Source organism: Pogoniulus pusillus, chromosome 6, assembly GCF_015220805.1.
Source record: "Pogoniulus pusillus isolate bPogPus1 chromosome 6, bPogPus1.pri, whole genome shotgun sequence".
NCBI classification, from domain to species: domain Eukaryota; kingdom Metazoa; phylum Chordata; class Aves; order Piciformes; family Lybiidae; genus Pogoniulus; species Pogoniulus pusillus.
In genome coordinates, this window is record NC_087269.1 from 36,604,613 (window position 1) to 36,616,935 (window position 12,323).

Here is a 12,323-nt window from a genome sequence, read left to right on the forward strand (position 1 = left end):
TTCACCAATGCTCCCTCTTGGACACAGAAAATGTCCTTTCTGTTCTTTACCCTGTAACATATTGCTACAGACATCTTTTTACAGTTACACACATTACACAGTTACACAATATGCAACAACTTGCACTGTTCTAAGAGCACCTCTCCTAAAAAGCAACAGAAGGCAATTATTTTCAAAATTCAGAAAAAGAAACTCATGTACGGATTTCAAGGCTCTTCTTTTCCATTGAGTGCACCATTTACAACATGAAACTTCTGATGTGTTGGAAATCCATTTGCAGTGTACTTTAATATCCACTAGATAATACTGTACAAAAGACTAGCTAGAATATGACACATTTGCTGTGATGTATCATATGTCATTGTCAAAAATGGAAATGATTAAATGAATAGCCAATTCTGGAAGAAGATGGATACCCCTGGACAGTTTCTGAGCAAGAGTAAACCACAAGTACAGGAGAGCTGTGGGTATACCTTTAGTAACAGTGTTCTTAGACAAAATTCTTCAGCTTTATTCTCTTCCCTCTATGCTTATCTAATTTATTTTCTGCAATACCAAAATACCTGAATTATCAACGGCTCCAACAATTTCTCCACAGTAAATGTCTGGATCTGCAGATCTCGAGGGTCAATTTTCAGTTTAATGCTTGGCTCTCTTGCTGACATTTCACCTAGGTTTAAAAAAAACAAATCAATTAGCACTTGTTAGTCATAACCACAGGTCTCATGGCCCTCTGTCAGAGTCTAGAGACTGCCTACGGGAGTACAGACCTGATGCCATACCAAGTTTAAGATTTCGAGGGATAAAACAGATGTTTTCAACATAGCATTTTTTAATTGTGGAAAAAAAGCAGATACTTCCATCAAATAAAAAATAATTCATTTAAAGTACATACAATTCAATGTTTTCTGCTCCAGATTTCTAGAATTATCATATATTAAAAAATACAGAAAAATAATTGCATTAGAAGACTTTCAAATACAAGTTATGTAGTATAAAAAAAGACTTAAAAAGCAAATATTCTGTATTATTGTATTTATCATAAAACAAAAAGCATTCATGCTATGTGCACAACACCTGTATCAAATTACAGTGGTCATAACAAACAATTTGAGAACAAAATAGAGCAAACTTTAAAATTCCTGGCCATTAATAGCAGGAAAAAGTAAATAATACCATTATTTTATACTCTGTAATTACAAATATTTTCTAAGTGTCAAGACAGATAAGTCAAGAAAGCCTATTACTAAAGTCAATAAGATGGAAGTACAGCTAAGAAAGGTCTTTAAAGTGAATAATCATTCATTAAGCGCTTGATCCATAGTCCACTGATGTTAATTTAAGGGTTTTCACTGAGTTCACTGGGTTGTGGTTCAGGCCTTGAGCTGCAATGAAATGTGTCTGTGCCAACAAAGAATTATAACTGTGCTTTAGGATGAATGCAACTGATTATTGTCCCAAAATAAAATACTTTTTAAATTTCCCAGTAACTTAACTTCCCATAAAACATAGCTCAGTAAAGCCTTTTTTTAGCCAATACACAAATAATGGATACCTGTCCTTTTTAAGCAAGACTTATTACTGCCACTGCTGCTGTATACAAAAGTAATAAGGCACTATAATTGTGCAAGCTAAAGAGATGTATTGTCACCTTCTGGTGAACCTAGCAGTGATTTAATACAACACATTAGGCTTAAGGCTTTTATACCAAGCTATGTAGAAATGAATCTAAACCACTTAGAACAGAATATTTACCCACAATTCACTTGTAAACAAAGATATTATGAACAACAGCTAAAGAATTAAAGGTAATGTAGGGGGTTGCCACACCTAGTAAAGGTTATCCAAGTGCCAAGTTTATTCTTTTATTACAGACTATATGAGTCATGGACCTAAGTTTCCCTAGATTCAGATGCATACAGCCAGGTGATACAAAAAAAATTACTTTCTAGATTTATTTCCAAGTTGAAAAAAAAGAAAAAAGCATAAAAGCTTAGGATCAGGTTGTCCAGAACTACACTTTTCTTTCTAAGAGAAATATAAGAAAGAGCACTCTAGAAATGTCAGTACAAATTATTTGATCCTATTTTAAACGTTTAATTTCTTGATATTTGTAACAAACCCAAAAGAAATAAGATCTGAGGCTCTCAAAATTGCCAGTGTCAGTGATTATCTTTCTATACAGTAAATGAGTAAGTAGGATATTCCCCCTGTTTTGAAATACTCCAGTTTAACTCATCCCTCTGTTTGAAGGGAACTGAGTCCCCTCATTATTCACTGCTTCAGAAACAGGTCTTCTTATCAGGAAAAGGTCCACAGCCCTTCTGCTAGCTCAGATTGTTACATATCCTCTGGCAGGTGTAGTCCTACAAGTCATCAGACCACACCTCTTATTCACAAAGCTTCACTGCAACTACTACAAAGTGCTTAAAAATGGATGAATCAGTATACTCTGCTGGTTCTGTTCTACTCGGTGTAGAACACCTACGAAGCTCAAACCAAAAGAGGCTGAAAACACAGCATGGCTGTAGAGACTGGTGGTTAGAGCATGCTCCCAGAAGCAAAAATACTTTGTTTCAAAACTTTGCTGAAGTAATGCTTTCAAAATTTTAGAGCAAGGAGAACCACAACAGACAGAAGACATCTAAAGTTACTGAACTCAAACTACCTACAAACACATTCAATATAATAAATGCCCTACTGAATCAGATTGACAGTCCCTCCAGCCCAGTATATTTGTAATGGTGAGACTATCAACTGTTAATAATACACTGCACATGCAACAAAACAAGAAATAAGACAGGCTTTTGCCATGTGCTATTTAGTACAAAAATCATTAAGAGAAAATCAGAGTCACACAGACGGCTTCATACAACTGCAAGTTAGGTCATCATGAAAGTGCATCACCTCCTGGTTTCTTTATATTCTGCAAGTAAGATCCTCGGTGAGGTGACCTCTGAAAAAAACAACTCACTCTTACAAGCTCAGGCCACAGACATGATCACTCTGTACTCACACAAGCAGACTGGCATTTTGTATTTTCATTTTACCTATAGTGATTCTTACTGTTAATACCCATGGATACTTCATGTATGGAAACTAAGAACAGAAGTGAAACCAATTTCTCAATCATGTAATTCTTTGGAAATACACTAAATACATAGGAGTGTAAGTCTAAACCTTAACAGTAAAAGGTCTAGTGCAAAATGCAATCTCAAATAACCAACGCCTATTAACTGATGATGAATATTCAGAAAGACTCCTGTGTCTGCAAAGCAGACGAAAATTCAAGCTTTCTTACAGCTATACAGGTATTTTAAGCTATAGGCAGATCTGCTATACAAGCAGGGAAGTCATATCCTCACCCATATTCAGACTTCCACATAAATTCTTCAATTAAAGACAGCAAATGTTAATAGATCCTTTCTGACCCATTAAAGTAAGCTTTCCTACAATACTAATAAACTGCTCTGAAAACCACAAATGTCTGACATTCACATCCCTGCCCTTCCAAACTGTACAGCTGTTTAACACCTTTTTAAACTGCCTCTCCCGTGACAAAACCCTAGAGCACACACCTTTGCCAACACCAGAGTCAACCAAATAGTGTGTCCCATTTTTCACCACCTGCAATACACAGCTTCTCTAAATCTTTAGCCAACACTTTCATGGCTCTCTTTTTTATTTACATCTTTTTAGAAAGTCTTTAGAAAGTGTTAAGCTGTCTGAGAACAGCCAGAACATCAAACACCTGTACACTCCTACCACGTGTTACCTACTAATATATCGAGAATTTTGTCTTTTGAGTAGATGTATCACAAATGAAATTGTGTAATCTTTTGATATAAGAAAAAAAAGACACAAGAAAAAGTCAAAGTCTGTATCCATTTGCACTACAGTGTGAACACACTACCTGCAACTTCTAAACAATCTGTAAGTACACTGTACACAGACGTAAACTATTTAGTGTCAGAAAGGAGAGCCAAAGATATTCTGCAGAAATAAGAAAACATTAACTACAGAATCAGTTTCTTGATAGATGATTAGAAACCAAATAGCACATCACTCACCTATCCTAGAATACACATGGTCCATATTCAGCACTAAAGCAACTGTCTAAGTAATTTTCTTCAGTTAGGAACTTCAGTGCAACTGCTATGGCTCACTATTTGGCTTCTGAGGCGTTTGCAAGGCACTGCCTGACAAGCTCACCAGTGTATTTCAGGATGACTGACAGGACACAGTGGCTGCTGGAGGGCCGGTAGGGGGATGGGCAACCTTAAAGTTACATACTAAAGGACAAATATGTCAAAAAAATGTAAAGCTAAAAAGCTTTTAAACGATTAGATGACATGAAGCGTGCAATTACTGGTATTTTGGTCCTTATTCTCAAAATTTTCGGCACAGCTACTGTCCTCCTATACATTCTGGTTGCACGCCAACTGTTGTCTCAGGCAATGACTCATTCTCAGAATTACGAGCTGGACAGCAAAGGGATTCATAAGGCTCTCACCCAGTAACTTGGCAGCAAATTTGTTTTCTTTGGATTTTTTTTCTATTGCATGTTATTCTTCACTGATATATAATACACTATCTTATCAATTCAACAAAGTGCATAGGCCTAGTACCTTCTAAAAAGCAGAAAGACAAGAAAAAAAATTAACTCTGAGTAGCCTGGATTGGTATTTTTTAGCAAGATATGAAGACAGAACACTTGTGGACTTTCAAGACATAAAACACTGCTGAGCATATGTAATAGGCTTTATTATTTGGTCTTTATTTCAGTATTTATTACACAGCTTCATCAGTCTGTGTCAACACCACCAGGTAAAAAAATCTGTCTGTCCTTTCTCTAGCCAGTACAGCTAGGGCAAAGCAAGTCTTAGAGAGTCAACAAAGAGCTGCTGTGTTTTATTTTGTTCCTCAAGCTGATATGTGAACTAAGACACTTGGAATGCTGCATTCTAGCTCTGTTCACAATGCAACAGCACAGACTTTAAGCTTAAAGACCTGATTTACAGTCTCAGCCTGACCATGCCCTGGAAAGGAGCAATACCTCTGAGACTTAGAAAGGATATGGCTCATTTAACACTGTCAAATTATTTTCATGCGAAGCTGTCAGGATACTCTCTAGCCACCTCAGATTTTATCACTTCTTATCACTAGTACCAGGGAATACATCTGTTAATGCAAAGACATCACAAAAGAAAGAATAGTTGGGAAATTTAAGAAAGTGGCAAGATTCAGATTAGTCAATAAATATATTAACTGTAGGGGTTTTGATTTAAACAGTCTTTGCATTTAGGTGTAGGTTTGCACTGAAATAACTGGAAGATAACTCATAATGCTGAGGGAGGGGGGTGGAACTCAACAGGGCATGCTTTTTTTTTACATTCTCTTTCACTTCTATCTCTGTTTACTTTCTCCCTAGACCAATTGTTCAATCCATCATCCAACTCAAACCACATCTGAAATACAGCTGAAATTCTCAAGGAAACAAGATTTCCAACAAGTTGTTCCGTATAGTTCCAAACATAAATAATGTTGTGTATCATCCCTTATAATGAATCTACCAAGAAAAGGAATACAACATAAGCCTAATTCTTACTGGAGAACCCACACGACAAGGAACAGGTTATGACTGACAAAGCAGCTTGAAGGGCTGTATTTAAGATTTGCGGGGAAAAATACAAGGACTGAGATTGCAGAAGTATTACATCTCAATGAGCCTGACTCATGCAGACGAACTGATATTTAATGAGGTAACAAACAAAGTTTTTCCTAAGGTTTACTGCATTCAGAACATGCTCTCTTTTCCTTCATAGTCATGCCTACTTTTTTTGCAGCGCATTCCATCAAAGCACATTTTCAAGTAGATGTCATCTTCCAGTATCATGTAAGAAAAACTGAATCATGGTGGGAAAATTATTTACTCAAGATTGCATAGAATGCCAGCGGCAGAATCTGAGATGGAGTGCTGTGATGCATCTAATGACTAGACCACTTCACTGATGCTAAATGAGGCCAACAGATGGTCTAAGAAGAGTAAAATGTTTTGAAACACAATTTCCACCGTAAATCTAAAGAATATAAGCTCTCATGTTACATACTCATGTCAAAGTTACCCAGGTATTCCTTATTCTTAGTAGGGTCAGTTAAAACATTCTTCTCCCTTACACACACTATCAGAACTACTTCCTTGGTTGAACGCACACACTTCCAGCCAGTTGCCACGGACTGACAAATTCTAGGAGGCATTCCAGCAGAGGTGTGAATTTTAAACTCTGACCAGCTACACTATGTTTGGCTTTGCACTAGCATGCCGGACTGATTTTCAGCCAAGAGCCATCCAAAAATGTGTATTATGGTCCTGAGTCTATAGCCACCGCAAGAAAAATCCCCACTGAAGTGTAATGACAGTAGCTTGTGAACCTGACAATGTTCTCACTGTATCAGCAGGAATAAATAATTCCCCTGATATCAATTAAATTCTAGGGCATATACACCATTATGGATGATGGCACAATGAAAACAATCCTGCTTGGCTTAGAAATGCTTTATCAATCTTCACAACAGTTCTTCCAGGCACATTTTTGCAGTACTGGAGTTTTTGGTCTCAGAAACACAGTTGCAGTGTTTATGATATTTTAAAAGTATTTACTTCCAAAAAAAAAAAAGATGAAAAAGAAGGTGGTGTGATGTCAGGTGGCAGCATTTCATTCATTTATTTAAAAAAAAAAAAAAAAAAAATTAAAACTCTCTGAGCCCATTTCAGATTTTTAAAGAATAAACAATCATCCTTTCACATGAGCCTCTGTGCTATTTTCATCACTGCATGCACTCTGAGCACGGAACAAGGTGGCACACAGTTCTTACATGGATGGCTATCCTGTGCTGGTAGTGATAGGTTAAGGAGGTCTGGCTCCAAGCCCTCACTTTTGTTATCACTTTCTAAGTGTTTCTATCTCTATACAGAACCAGAGACTCTTTAAATAATGTTCAAGTTGACCTTCCACTAAAAATAGGGTATCATTCAGCTCATATTATAAAAAACAGGCAACAACAAATTCCATGACAAGCTACTACAAGGCTCTTACATTTTATTTTTGTTAAATGCAATCCCACATTTGCTTTTTTTTGTTATTCAATAAGGATTATCTATTGCAACATTACACTATACTGGTTTGCTTCATAAATGTTTATTACTCAGTTGCAAATAGATTTAAAAAATCATGTTTTCCAATTCTCTTTGTAGAGCTACTACTCTTGTCAACTGATTTTTTTGTGTCATTCCCATGCATTATGCCAGGATGCTCCACTATCACATATCATTTTATGCAATAACTTTAAAATTAATAAAAAGGTTTGCATTACTTGTTCTGTCCAGTGACTTCAGTAGCATAATTCTTCTGTATTGTATTCAGACATAGGTAAAGCAACCCTAAAATTAAGGGTAGCATACATAACTGATACTGCTTAACTTTGAGATAGAAATGAAAATAAAAGACAAATGGTTCTCAGAAACTGCAATATTCTGCATCTTGGCAAGCAGCTGGTTAGCTAGCACCTACTAAACATCTAAAAAGCAGGACAGACCTCTGATATGCAGATTATTTCTTCCACTGGGCTTTCCGGTGCTTCATGGCACTCTATTTCCTCTATCAACTCAAACAACTGGTTTCAAATCAAGATGTGGCACAGAAGAAAAACCCTACTTAGTTGATGCATCATTTCTGACAAAACAGCTTCAAAAACAAAGACAAAAGATAAGCCTGCCCATTCTAACTCTCATTTCAGCTCAAAATGAGTTTGTTAAAGAGCAAATAAAAAAACAAACAAACCACAAAAACAACCACAAAAACTAACATTGTTGCAAGTCGGATTAGTTTCCTAACTGTAACCAACTGATTAAGAAAGAAGAGCAATAAATCATTAAGCATTTTTTTCTAAACACCTGCCGCCAGGTATTTCTTTGCTGTTTGGAGCCTATTGGGTTTCAATAGCTCTAAACATAGCTCTTGCTTTTAATAAGAGGAATTCAAATAGATTCCACATAAAGAAATATTGTCTTAGTGTACATAAACCTTTTGAAATGCACTAAGTGTTATATTCAATGTAATATCCTCCACTACTCCTCATTTATAAACAAGTGTCTTTTATACTTTAAAAATAAAAAATAACTGCATAAAATTGCCTTCTGCAGTAATTCAGTATTTTCAACACTGAGGTGATAAACATGCATTTACAAAAATCTTGCTTGCATTAGATGCAAAGTCTGGCTGAGTATCATAAGGTAAGTTAAGCCCTTTAAAATAGCAGCATCCATCCTTTCTGCTCCAATATTCCAGTATTTTTTTCATATTTAGAACATACACAAACACACTGCACAACTTTGGGTACTACCTTCAAGTGACAAGACTTTGAGTAATTTAAAATTTCAATCAAGTTCAAAAGCTATTTTTCTAGAAAGTTGTTTAAGGGAACCAGCTTTTTAACTCAAACTTTTGAGGCAATTATTTGATTAAGTAACTACAGTTCCATTCACAGATTCGTGTGCTTTTACTAAGTGGAAAATTCCCTTCATTCCTCTTCAATCTTACCTCTTGAACCAAGAATCTAACAAGAGATTCTTGACACAGCTCTGTGAAGGACTCCTCTTGATGCAGCTTGACTCCTGAGGTACTGACAGAGAGACAGCAAATGGTTGCCAGTCATTCCTAATCTATGAGAAACAAAACAGGAGGGGAAGAGAGTCATAATAGGGAGGGCAGTACTCATATGGGACCTCCTCCTAAACTGCTAGTTCCTGATTTTACTGACAACTTGCTACTGAAAATGCCACTGAAAGAAACCCCAAGCTCATTTCTACTCATGTAAATAAATTTGCACTGAGCTTTTAGACCTTCAGACACTACTGAAGGCAATGGTAAGGACCCCTCTGAAATCAGTGAAATCTAGGCTGAACATCAGAGGCAAAAGGGGAAGAAGGAAAGCAAAAGCCATTACTGTAAAACCCAAGTCAAACGTAATTGCATTCTATATATCATAAAAGCTAATTCAAAGCATGCTGCACATGGCAATCTTCATTTGCTCTCACAAAGCACTCCAAATGTAATTCTTGATTGAGAATCCTACTTACACATTTTCCACCAAGAAAATCATTTAAGAAACAGGCATGATCCAAGTTTTGTTAATTTGCTGTTATAGCAATTTTGAGTACACCCTGAAAAGTAGTTTGCAATAGCACTCAGTTTAAAAAGTCTGCTACAGACTCTGCTGCTTAAGATCTTAATGGCCTCAAACCATACAGTTTGGAAATCTCTATGAGGTCCATGTGTCAAATTGAATTCTATTTTTGGAAAATTTCAACCAGAACACTTTGGCTATTTTTAGTTGATTTAGAGGTAAAAAGGGCCCTGAGGGCCTGAAGGTTGAGGTAATATGACACCAGCTAACAGCACTGGGGAGGCTCAATCAGAAGGAAGGGAAAATAAGGGAAAGATCGTGGAAGGAATCCACATAATGACTACTCATATATGAGGGAAAAAATCGAGACTTAGCACAGACATAAAAGACAGTACTGAAATAGTTGGAAGGAATAGGGGTGGGTGAGGGGATGGGTGTGTAAGGAAGAAAAAAAAATCACTCACATTTAGACCTTGTTGCGCAACGGCCAACTGATTCCCTCAATTATATATGTTTGGGGGTTGTTGGGTTTGGTTTTTTAAGCTAGATTAAGTTATTCCTTTTTTCAAAGATTTCTATCCTTTTCTATTACATTTCACAAATTAAAATAGGTGATCGGACAATCAGGTACTGAGCAGAGTTTCTCACATGTGAGCAGTTTGTCAATTCCTCTGTCAAATTACTGGAACTCTATATGCTGGACTCATTTAATTCTCTTACGCCAAGGCAGATTACTCTTCTTGGTTTGTTTGGTGGTTGTTTTTTTAATAAACCAAGCAAACAGAACATTCACTAAACAAGGTGTGCAGGTTTGGTGGAGCAAACTGTTCCCAGAGCTGTAATAAACATATCTGCTTCATAACTCTCTACAATTTGTGGGGTTCTTTTCTGCAGATCATTGTCAGGTTTTGAACGAGAGGCTCACCACCCCAAATTAATGCAAATAAGCACTTTGTTAGAAAAGGTCCAGAAAGCACTTTCAAATTTTGTTGAGGCACCTCAGCCAAAGGAGCAATGGCATGACTGATGCCTTAAACAGTGCAGCAGAGGTGAATGCGTGCATTACCCTGGCAAGTGGCTGGCAAGATGAAAGCCGAATACACCTTACTAAAATGCATCTGTCACCATCCCGACATTAAATACATTTGTTCCTATTTACATGCCTATACCATTTGTGCCACTTAAGTCAGATTAAAAACCCACAACAGCTCTGCAAAAAGCAACCGGGTCTATGACGCACCAGAGCAGCACAGTGGTATCTAGAAACACATTCTTTCTTCGGTGAAAAGGGCCACTCGTAGACCTCTTCTTTGGCCCTGAGTCTTCCCAGGCACGGGGCTCTCTGCACAGCCTACTCCAGACATACATTCCTGCTGCAACCTGCGTCTTAACCTGCCTAGATCCATCTCCACCTCTCTCAGCTCCCGCACGCCGCCATTCTCCTCCTCCGCTGCTCTTGCTCCAGTTACTTGAGGCAGGTGCGAAAACCCGGCGGGACTGAGGGCGGACCTGAGGTAGGGAGAGCCTATCTGCTGCTGCTCTACGCCGGCCCCACCTGTCTGAGTGCGAAAGGAATTCACGGCCGGGGAGCACAAAAATCACACAGCACCCAGGGCCGAGGACGGTGCCCAGCGGCTCTGCCACGCCGGCAGCCCGCCCGCCTCAGCGGCCGCCGTCCCGGGCGCTCGCGGCAGGCGCGCGGCTGGCTGAGGCGGCTCCTTCCCGCCCTCGGCGCCCGTCCCGCGGCAGCCATCCCGACGGCGGCGGGCTCGCGCCGCCAGCGCCCCCGCTCCCCGCTCCCCGCACTGCAGCTCTGTCTCTTAGCCCACTCGATCGGCAGCGTTTGTTCCGCCGTGCCCGAGCGGCACCTGGCTGAGAGGCCGTGTCCCAAACGGATTTGTCAGGAGACCTACCACCGGGGAGACAAAGATTCTGCGAGGAACACTACGGTGGCGCTCATCTCAGATAACCATTCAAGACCACCAGGGCGGGTTGGAACCTGGTGGAGAATGAGAAAATACCCATCTTAAGGAACTGCAAGAAACAATTGTAACAACCCTACCTCTGTAATGAGTATGTGTGCTCTAGTAACATAAACTGTGGCTTGTGCCAGCGTGGGGTGTGCAAGACTGACCCTGCCTGCACCTAGTGCTGTAATAAAATACAACTACTTCATAACCCTGCATGATTTTCGGGGTTAATTTTGCAGGTCAATTCCAATGCCTGACCATCCTTTCAGTAAGTAATTTTTTCCCAACACCCACCTTAATCCTCCCTTGGCTCAACTTGAGGCCATTTCCTCCTGTCCTGTCACTTGATACACGGAGAAGAGACCATTTTCTACCTCACTCCAACCTCTGTAGAAAGCCTTCTAGTGCTAATACTATATACCACGGATTTCTGCATCAACAAAATGCTAACACTAGGTGTGCAATTAGTAGATCTTCTAATATCGTGTAACACTACGTAGAATCTTAGTTTGAAACACAGAGGACATTGAGATGAAGGACCCATGGTAAACCAACTCTAAAAGATAAAGCTGCATCCCAGGCAACCAGCAATAGAACAAGGGGACACAGTCTCAAGTTGTGCCAGGGTAGGTATAGGCTGGGTATTAGGAAGAAGTTCTTCACAGAGAGAGTGATTTCCCATTGGAATGGGCTGCCCAGGGAGGTGGTGGAGGCACTGTCCCTGGGGGTCTTCAGGAAAAGACTGGATGAGGCACTTAGTGCCATGGTCTAGTTGATTGGTTAGGGCTGGGTGATAGGTTGGGCTGGATGATCTTGGAGGTCTCTTCCAACCTGGTTGATTCTATGATTCTATGATCTATTCTGCTCCGAGTTTCAGCTTTCCTACATTCAAGGTCTTACAATAAAAAATATACAAAGTATTAGACTTTACATGCACAAAGAACTGCAGAGGTTTATTGCTACAATCTATCACTGAGGCTTAAAATGAATTAAAGTGGGAATATATTTTTGGCACATAAATACATTGTTTTTCATACTCCAGTTTTGAAATCATATCCACTTACCTGCAGCATTAAAGGTATTTGCCTATTCACTTACCTTGTCTGTTTCTATAAAAATGTTGTAAATGTGTATAAAACTATTACAGTTAGGAAAATGAAATATGCT

At 38.9% G+C, this 12,323-nt stretch overlaps 1 protein-coding gene across 10 annotated transcripts in view; it reads right to left on the reverse strand.

Moving 5' to 3' along the window:
- Positions 1–10,649, reverse strand: part of CTNNA3 (catenin alpha 3) — a 452,565-nt gene extending 441,916 nt beyond the window's left edge. For 9 of the 10 annotated variants that reach the window (XR_010302601.1, XM_064145225.1, XM_064145223.1 and 6 more), the window contains exons 1-2: positions 4,071–4,149; positions 564–670 (exon numbers count right to left, since the gene is read on the reverse strand). Coding sequence is in view for 9 of the 10 variants with exons in the window: in XM_064145225.1 (XP_064001295.1) it covers positions 564–670; positions 4,071–4,095 (132 nt within the window). In the remaining variant the exon portion in view is untranslated. Of the gene's footprint in view, positions 1–563; positions 671–4,070; positions 4,150–8,600; positions 8,723–10,426 lie in introns of those variants that run through there. The other variant, XM_064145224.1, reaches the window with a different exon arrangement.
- Positions 10,650–12,323: the final 1,674 nt, after the last annotated feature.